Genomic DNA, 21,248 nt, shown 5'->3' on the forward strand with positions numbered 1-21,248 from the left:
AAAAAAATATTTATATTATTGTAACTAACATATAGCATGGTTGAAAATACCACACTGGGATATTTTTTTAATCCATGTTTGAAAGCAAGAAAGAAATAAAAGAGAAGTGTATATAGTGCAATTAAATTTCTGTAACTTCATAAACATTTGGAAACTCTGCAAAAACATTTTTTCTATTGACCTTCAATGCTATGATGGCTACTTAGAGAATAACTTGCTCCCTATTTTATTATGTTGGCCCATAATGTCATATGTCAATGCTGGTGGTACTGCAGTAGAGGTCAAATCTTTCCACCAATATTCTGTTACATGTTGTTGCCATGCAACAGTTAGCAGCAGAGCATAAGTCTGACAAAATGGTATTTGACATGAAAGTGCATATAATGCACAGGTGGGTCACTGAATTCCTCCATGCAGAAAAAAGTGGCACCCACTGACATTCAGCAATAGGAGCACTATGAAGAGGTGGGAGACAGCAAGTCACCTCTACTGGTACAGATGTTTATGAGTACAGCACCCAGGCTCTTGTTCATCACTGATGAAAATATATAGCTAATGAAGACTACTTTAAAAAAAATAGCATTTTATAGCTGAGAATTTGCTTCACCAAATGGAGCTATTGTGATTTTTGTACATGTTGCAGTTTCCGAGGAAATAAATAGGACGCATTACTTTTGGAGCAATGTATGTAGTACTTTAGTCCTGCTCCTCTAATGAAAAGATCATGGTACATTGATAGATAATGATTTTGTAGTAGTGAAAGAAGTTATTTTTCAGTAATTATATGGGGGCTATGGCAAGAAAAAAAAGATACTTTCAAAATGGTAAAATAGGAAAGAATCTAAAATTCAGTTTATTTGTACTATCAACCAACACACTAAATTCTAGCATGCTTTGTTTCAATTGTATACAAGTATTACACGTAAATCTCGTGTACTTACACTTACACGTACAGCTATACCTAAGAGAACTTTGTATGGTACGTACTTATGCAGTACAGTAAGTACCATTTGTAAAACGTATGAAGGCACCAAATTCACTTAATAGCAGAAATTCCAAAAGATTTTTAAAAACATCCTGAAAACACATCTCCACAAGTCTAACACAAGGCTCCATACAGAACCACCCAATTCAAACCTTGTATCTTTCTTAGAGCAGTGTCAAAACACTACTTGAACTCTGGTAGCTCGGGAACATGGCCACTGCCCTCTGATGAAGAACCTTTTCTTAACTCCTCTCCTGATCCTCCCTGACACAGCTCCATGCTGTTCCCTTGGGTCCTGTTGCTGTCACAGAAAGCAGAGCTCACTACTGCCCTTCACTCCCTGTGTGGACCCACTATAAGGGCTCTCCTCAGCTCCTCTGCTCCAGGCTGAGCAAACCCTCAGCTGCCCTTCATAAATCATCCTCTAGACCCTTTACTACATTTGTGGTCTTTATATTGTGGTACCCCAAAACTGAACACAGTGTTTGAGATGAGGCTGCATGGAGCAGAACAACCCATCCCTCATCTGAATGGCAGTGCTGGGTCTGATGCTGCCCAGAGTAAGGTTGGGTCTTTTGGCTGCCAGGGCACACTGCTCACTCACGTTCAATTTGCCACCATCCAGAACCTTGAGAACACAGAGCTACCCTGTCCCCAGATATACATCAGAGCCAAGCACACCATTACGATTTATAATGCAGCCTCCATTCAGGAAAAGATTTTTTTTAGTGGCTGTCTAGTACTCACTGTTTAAAATTTGATGGTTTTTGACAGAGTTTCTCATAAGTAAACTTTGATACTGTCCAGTCAATCAAAATACATTTCCCATGACAACATTCATCAGAGACTTAGCATTCTTAGGTAAATGATAGCTACTGCTGTCATGCTTACTGGTGCAACTATTATTGGTCTAAATCTGCAATTAATTAATAAAGCTTGCTGATTAGAAACACAGTAAAAGCTCAATTAGTATTACTGAATTGCTTTGAAATACTGTTTTGGTTTTTATGTTTTGTTTTTTTGTTTGTTTTTTAACTCCAAGAATACATTTAGACTTCAAGAGTACACAGTGGACAACGGAATATTTAACGGACAAAGCAACCTGTAATACATTCTGCGCCTCCTCATGTATATTTAAAGTAATTGTATTCAAATTTCTCAATAATTATCACAATTTCTGAAAAATGAAAATTTTCCAAGAAAACCTGAATGAAGTTTTCCACCTCAGAGATACACATATACTTCCTAAAGTGAAAGCATCCTGAGACATATTATTCCATACATCTGGACAATAGCAATTGAACAGCTTCTGGGCTAATAGAAACAAATCTAAATCTTACCTGAGACAATTCATTTGTGTCCACAAGTCCATTGCTGTCAGAATCAAAATAATGAAACATCTGATCTACGAGCAGTTTCCTTAAAGCCATTTTCTCACCAACATTTCTATCTTTTGATTGAGCAGCATATCTCTGATTTTGAAGATCCAATAACATATTTTTCACTTTGCTGTATTCAGTAGGTTTGCATTTATCTCCTGAAAAGGAAACACACAACACGAGTTTATTTTGAATTTAATTTCATAGGAAGAGGGAGAAGTAAATTAAAAAATAAGGATAAAAAGAAGAGAGTATTAACTCTTTGTAACAACATCAACAGGGTTTGCCTTATGAGGCAAGGAATTTGTTCTGCTGTATCTTTATCCATGTCATTTCCTTATCTGGTTTTCATTTAAAAACCAAAAATAATCACAGTTCTAGACACTTTGCATAGATAAAATCTTCTGTGTATCAAAGCTAAGGAAAGTCTGAACAGCATTAAGCCTGTACTTCTCTCATTCAAGTCATTCTGAAGAAGAGTATCTGAAGATTTCATAAAATGTGACCTTTAGGAAAATATTTTGTGTAAACTTTCATATTGTCACAGTGCAATATATGCAGGTATAGATGAAAATATTTTAAGAAACCATACATTCCAGAGAAATTGTTTCAGAACAACATTTGACTTCACAAATTAGAAACCGCACTTGAGTATTCATAAATTTCCCCTATATTTCCCCTATATTCAGCACTAGTGAGGCCGCACCTCGAGTACTGTGTCCAGTTTTGGGCCCCTCACTGCAAGAAAGATATTGAGGCCCTGGAACGTGTTCAAAGAGGGGCAACAAAGCTGTGAGGGGTCTGGAACACAGGCAATATGAGGAGAGGCTGAAGGAGCTGGGAATGTTCAGCCTGGAGAAGAGGAGGCTCAGGGGAGACCTCATGGCTCTCTATAACTTCCTGAAGGGAGGTTGTAGTGAGCTGGGGGTCGGCCTCTTCTCTCGTGTCATTAGTGATAGGACCAGAGGGAATGGCTTCAAGCTACGGCAGGGGAGATTCAGGCTGGACATGAGGAAGTATTACTTTTCAGAAAGGGTGGCCAGGCATTGGAATGGACTGCCCAGGGAGGTGGTGGAGTCACCGAGCCTGGGGGTGTTCAAGGAAAGGCTGGATGTTGTGTTGAGGGACATGGTTTAGTGGGAGCTATTGGGAATAGGTGAACGGTTGGACTGGATGATCTCTTAGGTCTTTTCCAACCTTGGTGATTATATGATTCTATGATAAAGTAGCTTTAGCTTTCCATGTACTGGACAGATGAAACACAGGTGAAAAAGAGAATTTGAATTCACAAGAAGAAAAGAAATGATGTCTAGGATAAGATCTACTTCAATTTTTTCATTATTGAGTCTTTCTATGAAGTGGAACTACTTTCTATGAAGTGGAACAACAAATGTCCTGCACACGATGATTACAGTCAGTGATTACAGCTGCTATTTTGAAATACAACGTAATTTACTTCTGGTATACTATTATATCAGATGCTTTATATTTTAAATTGAATAGATAAACTATTTAGGAGTTCTGGGTTTTTGTTTTGTTTTGTTTTTCATTGAGATAAGCTTCATAAAGATCAGATATGTAAATGTGGACCAGTAAAATACAGTTACCATGTACGTGTTGCAAAAAAATAAAAATAAAAAAATGACACTTAGCTACTATTTGCTATCTCTAACATGACAGAAATATGCTGTGTTGATTACCAAAGAAAGCTGTGTTCTAATTATTCTTTTCAGAAAAGACTAGTGTAAAGGAGGACAAATATTTATCTCACAGAAGTTGCCTAAAAATTTACTCTTCTTTTAAATTGGAGATTACCACTTCAGTGAACATAACATCATTGCATTGCTATGAACCCCTACCATCATTTGATAAGGTAGAGAGAGATGAAGTTCATACATGCTTCTTGTAACCTTACAGGGAAATTCAGATCTGAGAGGCCTCCTATGATGGAAGTTAAATGGTACAGGTACAAAAAGTATTTTTAAGAATTCAAAACACTCTAGGTTATCTTTTATTTCTAAAAGCTAATAATAGGCAGTAAATACATGACAAATCCAAATGTCGCAACAGCAGGAAACAAAACTAAACTGTTTTTACTGTTAAACTTTTTAACAGCCTTATCTACATACAGTGTTCGCATGTTTGTCCTTCATTTGCCAGAGGCATGGAGACTGAGGACATGCAATTTGTAGAACTGACTGTAGATGCTTTTCAGAGATAATGCAGGAAACTCAGTAGGGAAACAGAAGAATTCTGTAGTCATGCTCTATGTGTAGCGAGGAAAGTTTGTCATCCAAGTGGATCCAAGCTCCAGGTGATGGGGATGGAAGACAGCACTTGAGCAGACTAATACATCTGGGTGAACTCCAAATAACTGAGCCAGGAAAGGAAGCAGCACTTTGTCTCCCCTAGACAACTTTTCTGGGTGTAATATCCTCCGAGTGACAAATTCGGTATTTTTCTCCAGAGCAGCAGAAATCAAACACCACAAATGACGTGACATGTCATGGTTACAGTCTTACCAGTGTTCGCATTTTTCACCAAAGTATAAGTCCTGCTTATTTGTTAGATAACACACTGGTCATACCTAGTTACTACGTCTAGATCCTAGCCCCAGTAATTTGTTTTCGATCAGACAGTTCCCAGTCTGTTATTCTAAAGCTTGCAAAGAGATTTTTGCCTTAGCAATATGGAACATAAGTAGAGCAGTTTATTTCCTTATAAAATCAGATACATTAGAGTATCTCATTAAGTCATGAAAGCTCTGAGTTAGAAAAAAAAAAAAAGAGGAAAATTAATTATAAAAGAATGCTCATTCCCCTAACCCAACTAGAAGATGAATGATCAAGAATTGAATACAGATTCTTGCATCTATGAAGACTTCATGGTGATGGAAAAAGTTTTACAGGCTGGATAGAGCTGTGAGCTACCTGGTCTAGAGGGAGATGTCCCTGCTTACAGAAGGGGATTGGCACTAGATGATCTTAGAGGCCCCTTCCAACCCAAACCATTCTATGATTTTCAATCAGCTGCAAACAAGGTAAATACAGTTCACAAAGCAATTTCATGACTCTGTTAACCTACCTTCAGTAGATGATTATTTTCAATTCAACAGTGGCAAAACCAATGTTCTTTACGGGGTTGCTTTGATCATGGCTATAAGATAACAGCTGTAATTTGCTCTTGATGTGTTCCTCTTCACTCAGATCAACTCAGAAATACCTTCTCTGCCCTGATAGTGCTCATCATCAATTGTAGCTCAGATCCTTTCAGTGCTTCCCTAACTTGTTTGAAAACTAGTCCTCATGAAAATACTGCCATCACCTTTCTGAAAAATTACTTTTAAAAAATGTTTTAAAACATCTTGTAAAACAGATATTATTTTGCTTCTCTAAATTGTTTGTCTGACCCACATGACACACTTGTCTGTAATACAGAAGCAGTATTCTCTGATGACTTTATCAGAAAAGGGCATCAAGGTCTGCGGATGCGATCACATAGTTTGCATATAAGAGTAGCTCTGGAAGCAATAATCATGTATTTTAACTCAATGTCAACTGTCTACAGTATCTTACAAAAATTGTACAGAAAAAGAATAAAAATGAATATCATCTTGGAGCAGCTTTGATTTATTTATTTGGTGTGTGTGCGATTGCTCATAATGAATAAAGACCAAGTAAGTTTTCTGCTCTTCAGGCATGTAGCTATTTCAAAATCTTGGGAGAGTTAACAGATCTGGGTAAACAGGGCATACGCCCCACCTGCCAGATGGTTGCTCACTTTACCTGTACCTGTCTTATGATATTGTTTGAGATTATCAAGCTTCTTGCAATATATGCAGTAAAAAACATGTGACATACTTGCCATTTTAAATAAAAATAAACATGTAAGTAGCTGCTGCTTGCAAACACTAACTAGGAATGAAAAGGAAAGTATTCACTGCTACTTACAGTACATATTCTTAAATAAATGCAGCCATCTTACGCTGAACAACGTGTAGCAACTCTACCTTGAAGTGTCACTACATTAATTTTCTCTATTACTACCATATTTTTCATTTTGTTTGTCAAAGTAATCTGTTACAATGGAATTGTTGTGCTTAGATCTTAACATCCATCTTCTACTCCAGATTCTAACAAATTTCAGGCTGGTGACAATTCAACCTTCAGTTTATGCTCTGAGCTAATTGCAGCCATGCTAACAGGTGCACACAGGTTTATTACATTAAGACATTTTCACTTTAAGCATGAATCAATGTGGTTTTTGTGCCAAAGGCTTCACAGATCTAAATATCGAGTCAAATATGATTAATGGACGTAACTGACAGGAAAAGGGATCATAAGGAAACAGCGACACACTGTCACCACAGTTGTTTAACAAATCATCCTCTTATCTCATTGTCATGACCACCTTTTAATGTAGTACTCAAGATATAATTGCAGTAGATGTTTCAATTAAGAAGAATGAGGCTCCGTTGATGTATAGAGGAGCACTCCTAGGGTGGAGTAGCAGCACAGGAAAGAACTTGAGGAGCTGTACTATTTGTGTAATCAGCATAACCCACAAAATAGTTGTATGAAAGGCACACTAAGTGGCAAAAAAGGGATTAAAGATGCCAACCTTGAAAGTGAGGAAAAGTAATTTAAGCTTAATGCGAGGGAGAAAGAAACATTCTGCAACTTGTATTACTTCCAGTATTACAAAAGTCAAAGATGGTATATAACAAAACCAGAAAGGATGATTCATCGGGATACAAAATGAACCTCACCACAACAGACTTTCAGATTGTTGACACATTAAGGGATTTATCTGTAATTATATTGTTACATTTAGAAAAACAAAACGTATCACAGTTCTAGTTCTGTTTATGGTTTTGAAGGAAAATCCATAATATATATATTTCTAAAGCTCCTCCCCAATAAATCAGTTAGACTATGTCAGTCAACATTAATTAAAAATTATCATTTATCATCTTATTATTTATATAGCTTATGAAGTCTTGAATAACACTAAAGCATTCAATGTTGAAAAGACTAAGTTGCATATAATTCTATCTATATGTGAGAGCAATCTCTTTATTGAGCATAACTTCATAATTTAATTCAGTTTTCTGATACTTTTTTTTTTGCTTCTTCATTTCTGAACTGGGTTTACTGTACAAATAAGCCATTGAATTTTGAATTCCCACAAAACAATAGTGGTAAGTTGCTCTTTTTTGTTTGTTTCATTCATGGACAAGAGCGATTCCAGTACGCAGAAAAGTTTTACAAAACCACTGCTGTGATTTCTTTTACAAGTTTTCTGCCACCTCCTGTAAAATCTTAGATGTACAGAAACCCGAAAGTAAAACACATGCATTAGAATCAGAATGTCAGTCTTCTGTTCCATACCTTGTAATTTCTGAAACAGTACTAGTTCTATGATTTACTTAATTCAAATTCCAAAATAGGAGAAAAGTGCAAATGTTTGGCTGTTAGTTTCTCTCCATTTGACACAGCAGTTTTGCAGCTGTATCTTTGTTACCTAGGAAACAGTTGGAAATTAGAGATTGAGTGCTTTTGCCATCTTTGACAGTTTTGAACATTTGTCCATAATACAGAAAAATTATTATATTTGACAACTTAACATGCTAGAGAATAAGATACATATGGAAACTAATTGGCTATCTGTAAAAACTCAGCAATACAATAGCACCCCTATTCTTATTGTCTATAGAAGAATATTAAAGATATTCAAGTAGGGTAATAGTTAGGAATCACTCCTTAAAATCAAATTCAAATCTCAAGGTTCTGCATTTCATAGTTTTGGGGCAAATACAGAGAGAAAGAAAGATTATAATTTAATAAACATATAAAGTTAAACCATCTGATTTCTGTTGCCAGTTATTTGCCACTTTCACAAGTAAAGTAGGCATTTTAACCTCTCTTTGCCTTAGCACCCCCATCTACAAAGTAAGAATAACTCTAATTTCAAAGAGGTATAAGACTTATTAATATTCATGGAGTATCTCTACCTGCACAAAAGAAGTTATCAGCTCCTGATACACAACTGTATTCTTATATACTTTATGATCTCGAGCAAAGGTGTATCTATATAGCACAGCTATTAAAAATTTGAAGGAAAAACATCAGCTCTTTCAGAAGAACTACATTTTACTAGAGAATACTGCTACAACTATTTCAGAACTGATATAAGCATAAATCACTTTTCTTTTTAAATGAAATAGACATGCAGCAAGACTACTGTTAATATTCTACACGCATTTTGAACTAAGTCTGAACAATCTAATTAGCCTAAATTCTTCACTGCACAACTACAAACAGTATTCCGTGGAACAAAAGTGATAAATTAATCCAAAATAAGATGTTATACCATATCTATACACAAATGAATTGGATATATACAGGTACAGGCACTCCCATACACAGGCTGAGGAAGTCACTACAGATATGATCTGATCTCAGTTCAATTTCAAACATAGCATGAGAAACAACAACTTGAAGGTCTTAATCCTTCATCCTTTAGTTCTTTTTCATGATACAGTCGCTATGAAGTATGAAAGTTAGAATCTTATTTGTAGCTTTAACAAATAAAGGCACATTTTAAACCCCAAAATTGCCTATGCTTATCTGAAAGACACTTCAAGGTTCAGACAGCATTTCACAGTATTTTCCAATTTAAAATTTACTTTAAAAAAAAAGAAAAAAGTAAAAGTAGAGCTCAACAGCTTCTACCTTTATTCACTGCTCTCCTCACTGAAGGTTTAGAACTGCCCTTCAGGAGTGCTGGTCTCACTTACAGTCTCATGAATTTGTTCAGAGTTTGAGAGGAGGGGAGGGCATTACACTCAAAACACAATTTATAATACAAATTTCCTGGATAAACGTGGATTAAAAAAAAAAAAAGCCTTCAGTTACACAAGTAAAATTTGACATGCAACATTAACAAGATAATTTGTCTTCCTTGTTCTTCCTAGGTTATTAAAGAAAACAAGAGGAAAAAAAACCAAACCAACAACCAACAGCATGTTTCAAAGGCAGACATTGCTAAAAATGAAGACTGAGACAGGAGTTCAGTGCAGCATTTTATTTTCCCCTCTGCCAGAGTTAACCCACCCACTGAAGTTAGTCTTCCTCCCACAGGAGGAATACACCTAAGTATACAAAGTCTAAATTGGGAGAAAAAAAAATATAAAAGCATTCCAAACCTAGGAGGGAAATAATAATGTGATGCAAGCTTAGCCACAAATCTATAGAGAACTCTGCTTTTGTTTCTCAGACAGCTTATTTTAAGAATATATAGTTGAGAGTGATAAAATTGTTTATATTAAATCGCAGTCTTCCTTTTCCTAAAGACTTCTCAAAAACGTAGATTTTTTATGAAGGCGAGGTCCTGAGAGTGAGTTAAGAAAAACTACAGAAGCACTGCAGCTAAAAGGGATGGCTTTATGCCTCCATTTCTATTTCTTCTCATCCTCAGTGATGAGGGGAAACAGGGGAAGAGCAGTGATGTGGAGAAACAGTTAAAAGGAGTCAAGAACAGCCTGGCAACGTGGTCAGAAGCTCTCCTCAGTCTCAGTATCTTTCTATTTTATATTATCTTATATGGTACTTGGTCTCACTATCACTCTCGTTACAAGAATAAGCAGGTTCTAAGTTTGAAAATGGGGAAGTATTTCTCCAGCCTCTGTTGAAGAAGAGGTTATAGTTTGTTAAGCAAAAATCATCCACATATGCCACTGTGAGATGGCTTAAGAAGCCATGAACACTAGCCAATTCTGGAAACAATTAAAATCAGCAAAGGCCAAGAATGATAAGGCAAGTCCTGAGACCTCATCCTGTCAGCAAAGTACAATTTTTTTTTTTTTTTAGAACCAGCAAAAAAAATCACATTCTATAAGGCTATTCATCTTTGAGGTATGAGGTATTATACTGATTACAGTATAAGCTACAGCAGTTCAGAGAAATCCGAGCTACAAGGGATCAAGGTCACAAAGCCTACATGATGCATCTTGATTTTAGCTAGCCTATGAAGGAAATAAATAGCATTCCATAGATTAAACGTGATAGTTTTTATTTTTTTAATCTTCTCTCCAATTTCTCTGTTCTTTCTTCAGAAACAAGGAAATACAACTCTTTGACAATAAAACAATGAAAACAAGATTTATAAATTGAAACTCAAACAAGTAAGCAAGTAATTCGCCTTTGAATCTACACCAGAACGTTACCTACACACACCAGCCTGGCACCAGCACAAGCCTATAACTCATCAGCTTCATACATCACTTCCAGGTTGTTTCTCAACTGTACTGAAGTACAGGCTTAAAAACATGCTATTAGGTTTTAAAATTGGTTTTAATCTCATCAGTTGGTTAGAAAGAATTTCCAAGAGGTTTCTATTAAAATGAGAAATCTTGCAGACAGCTGAGACAAATGCTCAGACCATTTACTTTGTTACTCTGCTTTCAATTTCCTCACATTTAACTAGTCCACAGACAAAGGTAGAAAAGTCACATAGGACAAGATAGTTGTGTATTGTGAAGATCTATAACAATACTTCCTTTCACTATACATGAAGGGTATTCAGCGCTGCCATGATGGCTGCTGGTATTCTTTGACTCCTCATATTATGACTTGCCTTGCAATAATATTATAAGGTTGATGAGGCAAACACAAATTATTGTGACAAACATACATCCTTAATAGCTTCTGTAAAGGATTTACATTAAAGATTCAATGTCCTTTTAATGACCTTTTAGCATTATACATGCTTGTATCCGAAGTTATGCTAATCTTTGTGTATATCAACCCCAGAGAGAAGATAAGCATACATCAGCTCATTTTAGGCTTCTTTTTCACTTTAAGCATGTCTCACAAAGTTGTGGGACACATACAAGTACATTTTGATGAGCCATCCCTAAATAAAATTTGGAGAATGGCATTCTTTCACAGAGAGTCACATAAAAAGATACCTAGGGAGAGTAGATCATTAAATTTTACTCTAGCTTCACTTGAAAGAAATAAATGTTTTAGACAGTTTTCTCTGTATAACCACAAAAAGCTTGCTGACCTAGTATTGTTTCAAAGATGTTACTGCATGTCCTGATATTATTAAACTCCTGCCTCTGATATTTTTTAAGACTTGCTTTCCTTCTCTCTTTAAGCCTTCTCTTTAACATTTAACCTTCAATAGAAAATGTAGCCAATCCTATTAAAACTGGTTTTATTTCTATTGATTTCATATTGATTACGTGTTTCCAGATGCAATTCTACACACACTTGATAAAATATGTCTAGTTAATAATACTAAATTATATCACTAGCTTCTGTCAAAGTGGGACACAATTATTCAAGCTCTGTCAAAATTCAGACAAAGAATATTGAAGATATTTTGTCCATTATTATTAGGGAAGAAACGACAAATATTCAAAAACAATACACACTACTCTGTAGATAACTTTCTTTTGAAAGAATGCAGACTTAAATTTGCTTGGCAAGACTAAATTTGAATCAGTTTATCAGACTCCTGTCCAACTGAGCAAGCTGGATTTCCTGCTTCTTGAAATTAACTACTACAATACAAAGATGCACTCAAAACTATCTTGAGAATTAAACTCTTTTCCCCCACCCTCCTTTATTTCTACCCTTTCTATCTGGGAAACGATTTGGGGGCAGGAAGGGCATAATACGAATATGCTTCGTTAAAAACACATCTTTTGTTAAATTGCTTATTTAAATCTCTAAAGAATCATGTCAATTCAAAGTTTCAGTTCAAGCAAAGCCCTGAACACTCAAAATTAGGGAGCCCTTTCTTTGAATTACTAGATCTTCATTAAGCCTATCAACCACAGCTAATTCAGCAAGGGTGCACTGCTGGGTCAGAGTAAACAGAAACAGCCAGAAGCCCAGATACACATCTCAGAGAAAGTGATCCTCTAGTTACATCTGTCAATCAGCTAAAATGTTGTATAAGCCTTCAAGGTTGTTCTCATTGGTGGGAGGCTTCAGTACAAATTGTTATTCCTCAGAAGCCGACTGAGACAAATGGCCAAAAACTTGGACTGCATGACATCTAGCATTCAATATAAGCCAGCAAGAATTACAAGTCCTTCTGAAGAAAGTGCCAGTAATGCAAGGTGACATAATACTGAAGGTGGGAACTGATTATGAAGTACTTATACTACATACTAAATAACTTATTACCTGGAACAAATACAGTGCCTTACATTTATTCCCAAGAGATGGGGATGTAAAGGAGCTTCTTTCAAAAGGAGCATTTAATGTCAAGAATAGCCTAAACCACAAGAATAGAGATGTATAGAGGTCACTCATGTCAAAGTACTTCTTTGTCTAGGCAGACATTCAATTCTTCAATTAACATTTCATCTTAAAGGTTTGCAGAACATTTTTAATTATCTTGAAGAAAGCCTTAAATTCATTTGTATATGCTATACATCACCAGAAAGAGAAACCCCTTCAACTCAAAACTATTCCAGGTAATGAAGAAATTATGTCACGAAGGAGAGGATGATGCCTCAGTGACCTTAATTCCATTGTTAAGTAAATTATCACATGATAGAGTGAAAAGAATTTACAGTCTGCTTTCAGGGTCTGCACTCCTGATGATAAAGCCAATGCTTTTCAAGTCTGAGTGAGAGTCCAGTTGTCAGAGATTTCCCTGAACCACCTTGGTAAACTCAGTCTCAGATACTGAACAACTGCCAGAGGGCATCAAGAAGTTCAAGAAAAGTAACTGGTGTCAAATGTATCTGAGAAAAGGTTTTAATGTGAGAATTTTCACACTAAGGAGTACTCATAGAAGGAAAAGATCATAGTATTGAATCACATTCATCTAGGAGACCAGATAGCAACGATCACAGCATGGGTACTGACAGTGCTGCAGCCAAAGAATCTTACCCATTCATTAACTCAGTCCAACTCTTCCAGTACACAAGCAGGAGCTTTTGTTCATAAGCCACAATCCTTGGTCCATTTCAGGTTCTGAGAGCATCCATTCTGACTACAAATGGATATCAATTTATATCCTGTTTATGAACATCTGAGAGGGCTAAGGAACTCCTGAGAACAATTTAAATAAATCTTCAAGACTCAAGCTACAAATCCATGTGTACCAGGTGTGCTATGAACAAGTAATTCTAGAGCTGTGAAGGTCACAGTCAAGTTAACAAATCTGTTCTTTCATTTTTTTCCTCTGTGATAAATAGAAACTGAATATCTAGAAACACAACCAGAGCAGTGAGAAAAACGCAAAGAAAGTTGAAGACAGACCTTAATCAGAAATTACATTACCTTCAATAAATGTTTTCACTGAGTATGGGAAGACAATGAAGGATGCGGACTATTCCTAAAAATATGCAAATACTACAATTCTTGCTGTGCCAAATATTATCACTGCTTTGCTACAAAGCAGCTTGTGAAAAGTCAAATTTAGGAGTCGATGCTCTTCTTTTGGCATTAACCAACTTTGTGGTGCATATATATATAAGCAAAAGAGTAAAAAAAAATACTTCAATTCTTCTCAAAAATCTATATTCAATTTAACATTCACAGCAGAAGCATGTTTAAGCATTTTTTTTGATTCTTTAAATTTTATCAACACACCACCATCATACAGCCAGCTGAAAGATTTTGTAGTCAGTCATTCAGTATATCATCATTACAATACATCAATACACTGACGATGCTTGCACACCTCCCAGACAAAGTCAGTACTGTAAGCAGAACTCCACTAGATAATGCGACATAAACATTTCTTGATATTTATTAGGATACTAATATTTTGTCATGACCCAAATATTTGGTCACGAACAGTAACTGACTGCTTAAATAACAGCTTTGAAAAGACATGTGGTTTCTATTACAGTTATTTTGCCGTACAACATCAAAAACAGGGTTATTTCCAAATTTATTTGGATTATTATTACTCAAAGCTAAAAAAGTTGCTCAGCAAATTTGAGTTTTGTCTCTTCTGAAGAATTTCATTCTTGAAGTCAAATTCAAATCATATAATTTGCACATCTCTTGCCCTTGTCCATTTCATTTCTCTAACACTAAATTATCCTTGGCAGCTTCTGTCTTGTTATACAAGTAGTTGTACTCACCACAGTAGAATTAATCATGTTAAAAGCAACAGAGACTTCACACTATTGTATTAGTACCAAATTGCTGAAGTACCACAATATTTTGTTCCTCAATTACTTAACGAATTAACATGCAGAGATTCTCGCAGCAACATACACTGAACAATTCCACAAATGACTGCAATTGTTCTAAATCATCATGCACCCTAACCCCAGTGCTACAGTGAGGAGCAATATAATTCTTTATGTGCTTCCCCCTTGAGCAAAATGCCTCTATAACACAGATTGGTGGATTTCCTCAATTTATTTTTTTTTTTTTTAATCAGAATTAATGGACGTTTAAAAAAGGATTTACTGACTTATGGCAGATGGCTGAAGGATTTTGTGTAGGTGTGACTCATGTTAATTTCAACAGGAGCAAATTCCATGTCTTCCTGTAAACGAAAGTTAGTTCTTCAGTAAACTAGGAGCTCTTCTTAGTTACACATTAAGAAGAATTAAACACTTTTTCAGACAACCACCTAAGACTTCAACTGCCCCTTAAACATCAAACAAATTGCAAACGTACTTTGCATATTTGGAAAGAAGCCAAACACATCATAAAATACTCAAGACTTGAACTGTATCTGCCTGCATGGGTACTTTAAAATTGCTTCCTGCAAGCCCAGCCTCTCTCATGCATTGGCCTCTCTCTTGTCTACTAACAGGCTCTATTGTTTTGAATTCCTCATGAGCAAAGTAAAGACGATGAACCCAGAAGGAAACACAGGGACAGTAAAGATTTTTGTTTCAACATTACTCCATTCTGCTAAGGGTCTCTCCAGACAGAAGATACGTGGAAGCAGTTTCATACTTTCGATCATCTTTATTGCCCACCAAAATCATCCCTTAAGTATAATTCCAGAGTTAAACTCCAGGAGTTAAAGCCAAATGTAGATGATTTCGTTAACTCTACAATAGGTGGACACCAAACAAAGACAGAAGAACATAGCTTGATTAAAATGCAGTTGGTAGAGAACAACTGAACATTTTAATCAGTTTCTATTGATTTCTTAAACAGTGCAACTACCAATAAATAAATAAATAAATAAATAAAAGGGGAGGCACTGTGAATCACCCACAACAAAAACTTTGTACCAAGAGAAATCACTTTGCAACTACCCTTGGAAGAAATATAAGATATCATCAAAAGACTGGCAAACAATATGAAAACAGATTTTTGGAAGAGCACAATGTGATCTTTCACCTAAGCATTACAATTTTCCAAAACAAGTTGTGAAAGAATTCAAGAGTCTACCAAAGGAGTGTGATAAGACAGAAGTAATGCAGTGTCAGAGAACACACACAAAAAAATTATAATAATAAATTTACAGAAAGCTACTTTGGCAAACACCCCAAGCTGGTATGAAACTTGGTATCTGGGAAAAACAAAATAATAATTAAAAAACAGCAACAAAGCCATCTATTGTCTTGATGTTCCTACCTCTCAGAGATTACTTTCAGCTATGGGTATCCTATATCTGACATATTACTTCAACTTCTGCCAAAAGGGAGTAGAAATCACTCCTCTATACTTAGAACTGTAAAACTATAAAATGGTACCATTGAATCACCGATTGTTGACTGCTGACATTTTATTGAAGGAAAAAAAATAATTTCAATCTCAACTGTGGGCCTGCAGAGACATTAAAAACATACAAACAGGTAAGGTAACAAAAAAATAGATGTGATTATCACTTTAAGGACTGCCATTTCTTTCTGAAAATCGTATCAAATGCTCTAGAGAGCAGCATGCTGTAAAGATATAGGAACCAGAGAAAAACATTTTACTCTCAACTGCAACATAATATTTTTGTTGGTTTTTTTTTTTTCCACTCTGATTTTTTTTTTTTTTCCCAGTAGGTTCAGTGAGACTCTAACATCATGAAGACTCAACGAACCTGAATTAATTACACCCTGACAACAGCAGTGCTGGTATCTCACTGTAATCTGCATATCCCTCTGATGTGAAGAAACCAAGTCAACATTCCTAGTTGACTGAGATATTTCAGAAATAGCTTATCTCCTAGATTTATTACAAAGTAATAATAATAATTAAACAATCAAACATCTTCAGAGATTTTAGCACTAAATCTAACTCCAGTTCTCTAAAGGATCAGCAATAGGCACAAGGGTACAAAAGCTATAGCTTTTATCTGTAATGCAGAAAAGTGAAAGTAATACAGCTGAAATGAGCTAGCAGAGGGATAAGATACCTCTAAGCATTAGGAAAAAAACAAATAAACGCTTATGCCATACAAAATTACTCTGCTATCTGACTGCTCTGTGAATTATACTATGAGATTTCTCTTTAACAAGGCTAACAATTAGTGTCCTCTTCTTCATTTTCCTCACATAGCAGTGCACTGAATGACCTTGGGCTTAAAGGCTGAGTTCAAGGGTGCAGAGCAGTTTCACTCTGCTGCTATGGGAAACCACAACCATGAAGGAGAGAGGGTCTCTCATTGCTTGGACTAATCCAAGAAATGGCTTTGGTGGCTAAAACTCGGACCTTGACTTTCAATTGGTATTCGAGTTGCAAGGTGGTGTGCTAAACACATTATAGCAAGGGAGGAGCTGCAGTGCTGACGGATGACATTAAACAAGCTGCTAAATGCTAAACATATTGAAGCATTTCTCAGAGTTGAGACTTTTATTTCTGCATGCAGTTATCTATAATTGAACTTGAGTTACTTCTGGCTCAGCAACTTTAGAACCGCATTTCTTACAAGATACATCATCTTACGGGTAACTCCAGGTGGATTTGTTTTCTTCCTTCTTAATTTTAAGCAGATGTAACTACACAGTCAGTAGCACCACTGAGGATTCCAGAGATGCTCTATAGACCTCATAACTCAAGGACAGGAAATGTTCAATGATCAAAGACATTACAAGAACAACATATTTCTATGCATTTTTGCAAAAAAAAAAAAAAAAAAAAAAAAAAATTCTGCCCTGGAGCTCTGACCTTTGTTGCACTGCTCAGCTTCAGTTTGCTGCGTGTATTCTAGGACCCAAAATCTTTTAGCCACTTAGATTACAGTTGCAAGAAACACTGATCCAACTATATTCAGTATATTGACATCATTTAAGGTAGAAGAGTGAAAGAAGTTGCATTACCAGTATATGCTCAAACTGAGTATTTGATCATTAAAGGAACAAATAGTAATTCATAGAGATATAAATAATAGATGAAGCAAGACCCTTAAAGAGCTGGAGTTTGCCTGTCATTCTATATGCTTGTTAGGTTCACGGCTGGAAGGGAACACATTTTTTTGGAATCAAGTGTAAAAACCTGAAATGAAACATCCAATGAAGGAAAATAAAACTCATTTATGCACCACCACCACCCTTAAGGTGGTAAGCAACAAACAGCATCACTGAAAACAATTTATACAATACAGTTAGGTGTTCCCAGCAGTAAGTGTCTTACACACAACAAAACAGCAGGCTTTGTAGGAGGAGAACCTAACAGAAGGGCTGTTATAATAAGAACCACCTTGTTATTATATAGTTAACATCTGTGCTTCCCAAACAGCAAAGTAAATGAACGTAATGGTTATTGCCCTGCATCCACATTTTGCCACCTGCATATGCATGACAACTTATTGAGTAATCAAACCAGAAAGCCAAGAAATCCCTGTTTCTATCCTTTTCCCTTTCTTGGAACATCATTATTAAATATAATTATATGCAGCTAAACAAAACACTATAATAAACCAACCAATCAACAATAACTAGTCAACATTATTAGTTACAAGATAAGGGAATTAACCAGCAGTGCACCTATACTGGCAAGGCACATTTCAAATGCTGCATCAGGTTCCACTTGCCTGTATATATTTAGCACTTTCACAACAGTAATTCTGTATTATTTGCCTCTGCACCAATGCACACAGCATAGGAAATAACGAAGATGGAAACTGGTGCAATTAGAAAACTATGACCTAATTGTTATCACAGAAACACAGTGGAATGTGTTGCACAACTGGAATAACTGTGATTGAGTGCTACAAGCTTTTCAGAAGAGAGAGGTAAGGCAGAGAGTTGCCCTTTATGTTAAGTGGCTTTAAGTTAAAAGAGGTTAAATTTAGGTTAGATACTAGGGATCTACAACTAGAATTTCAGATAAATAGATGAAATTCACTCTCCTCTTTCAGTTTCTAAGACTGGTAAGTAGTTGAGGTTCCACCTTAGGACGTTACAAATCTTGTGTTCATTCTCAAAAGAACATTTCCCTTTTAATGGACAATATTGCTGTGTAAGTAGTAGAGGATCTTTTATGGGAAACAATGTGATTCAAAGCTCAGTTGCAGGAGTGCTCCTCAAGAATGACGAAACAGTGATGACGCAGTCTTAATGCTCAACTGTTAGAGCAAAACAAAAGTTTAATGGGAAAAACAAGCCTGTTACTAAAACTACTCAGAGCAGTTAAAATACACAGGAAGAACAGTTTTGAGTATCAACATATGAGCCTTCCTTACACCTGGATCTTTAATAAGATTTAGTTTAAATAGGGTAAAAACAGAAATTTGGATTTTTCTTGCTAACACAAATAAATTTGGTATGATTTTTAAGTAAGTTTTAATCTCTACATAAGTGAAAACTTTCTAAATGTTAAGAATAGTCTCTAAGTCAGGAAGTCACAGAAACCTCCAATTGAGCAGACATTTCACTTTCTTACGTTCGTAAAACAAGATCAGCGAACATTCTCTGACACTAGAAGGGAAGGTTTGGGAGCTTTCACTCCATGGAAACTGAAGTGTGGGTATTCCTCCTAAGCAGAGTTGAAACTTTCACATGGCTAAGACAGGCAAAATGTAAAAGCCATTGATCTTTGCTCTATATATCAGTTCCTCAAATGAAGATACCTGCATTCATTTCATACACAAACTGAATTTCATATCTATTTTCTTCCTGCATATGCTTTTAGATAAAGTTTTGATGGAATAAAATGTTCAAAAAATAAAGTGTTATTGACATCACATATATTAAGGATTTGCATATCCTGGAAATCTCAGCGTTTCCAGTAGTCAGTGAAGAATCACTCATGTTTATGTAACACGCATATTATAATGTATTATGTAAGATTATATTAAGATAATTTATATGTGGAAGTTTGACTGCATAGATTTTTTCATGTACTTGGCTATCAAGTTGTATGCATGTTTGAGATTTTAAAATAAATACTAAAATGTGTTGGATCGCATATGCTACTGGAAAGGAAATCTATTAAGCCATATCTGGATAGATACACACTACAATGTCCCATCATCATACTAGAATTTGCTCAAAGTGGATAAAAACTAAATAGAAGGAACAACTCTTGACTCTCTCAAATGAATCTAAGTTTCTTGGTGGATATAAGTAGACAAAATATATACTTGTCTACATTGCCTGGATTGGGATATTAAAGAAAATGAAAAATTTTGCCTTTCTTTTCCCTAAGTTAAAAGAAAGAAAAATGCTTAAATAAGTATTTTATAATTTCATGCTGATGATTTTAATGAATTAATTACCTCCAGAAGGATAACAGAATATAATAACTTGTAAAATTAATGACATTCAAGCAGTAAATAGCGACAGTATGTTCTGAAATTAAACACTCAACAGGGAAGAAGATCATCCCCCATCTTTAGGATTTGTTTACTTTCAGGTATAAATTGAGAGGTCAGCAAGGCATGCTGACCTGGCGCATCCCATTCTTCCCTATGCCCATATAATTTTACCTCCCCCAGCTGGCAAGTTATGGGCTAGAGGAATGTACGTTGACATTCTCCATTTCTATTGCCTTGTACAGACCATGTACAAACCTTTATAATCTCCTTTGGTATTCCAAGTGATTGCTTTATAATCCAGTTCTAACAGAGCTGGCACATTCTAGCCCTCCCCTGGAGGAAGGAGCAACGAGGAGAGGTGTGGCTTTCCCCATAAAACCACTTGCTGTGACATGGCAAGCCGTCCACCTCGTGCAGAAAGTACAGAAACATTCATAACTAAACACAGCTCCAAAGTTTAAATGTGATAGGCTTAAAGACTCAATTTGCACGACCACAGGATAATTCTGTTGTGTTTTTTTCCCCATAGAATCAAAGCTTAGACTTTCAACAGATATTTCCTTAAATAAAGATATTTTAATGATAAGTACAGTTGTAACAGGGAACTGCAAGTCCCTCCAAGACAATCAGTTTATCTCCCTATTTTCTTATTGAGACATTTTGCACATCCACAACTGTTTCTATAAGGAGTCATTAAAGAAGAAAAAGACAACTAAGATCATCTAAATCCACCTATCAACTGAACACCCAAATCCACTAAAACACATCCCTCAGTGTTACCTCTACACTACCACATCCATCCCATCTATTCCTTCCTTTGAAGGAATATGTAACAGGAGTTGCTTTGTATCTATATATGCTTAAATTTTATTTTTTGCACATGTATACTATATAGCATTCTTTTCAATTCTTCAAGAAGTTATATACCATCAGCATTAATACTGCAAACCAAAATTGAAATGGATTGTCCTCGAAATCGCAGAAGCAAATATCTCTACATAATAAACTAAGTTTAAAATTTCTTGTCCTTGATTTTACCTCTGTAAGCTAGTATAGTAGTTCACTAAATACAGTAGATACACGAAACCTACTGCAGTCAAATATCCCTGAACATTAGCAGGTGTGCTGCAGGAAACATCATTTTGAATTGCATCAGCTCTGATCATTAACTTATCATGCGGTGAAAA

The 21,248-nt window shown here is 35.8% G+C and overlaps 1 protein-coding gene across 1 annotated transcript in view; it reads right to left on the reverse strand.

Annotated features, from left to right (window-relative positions):
• Positions 1-21,248, reverse strand: part of FSTL5 (follistatin like 5) — a gene marked incomplete at both ends in the record, with an annotated part of 215,004 nt that overhangs the window by 96,009 nt on the left and 97,747 nt on the right. The window contains one exon of the mRNA XM_079534468.1: positions 2,326-2,522. Within this exon, the coding sequence (XP_079390594.1) occupies positions 2,326-2,522 (197 nt within the window). The remainder of the gene's footprint in view (positions 1-2,325; positions 2,523-21,248) is intronic.

This window comes from Tetrao urogallus, assembly GCF_951394365.1.
Source record: "Tetrao urogallus genome assembly, chromosome: 4".
Taxonomy (NCBI): Eukaryota; Metazoa; Chordata; class Aves; order Galliformes; family Phasianidae; genus Tetrao; species Tetrao urogallus.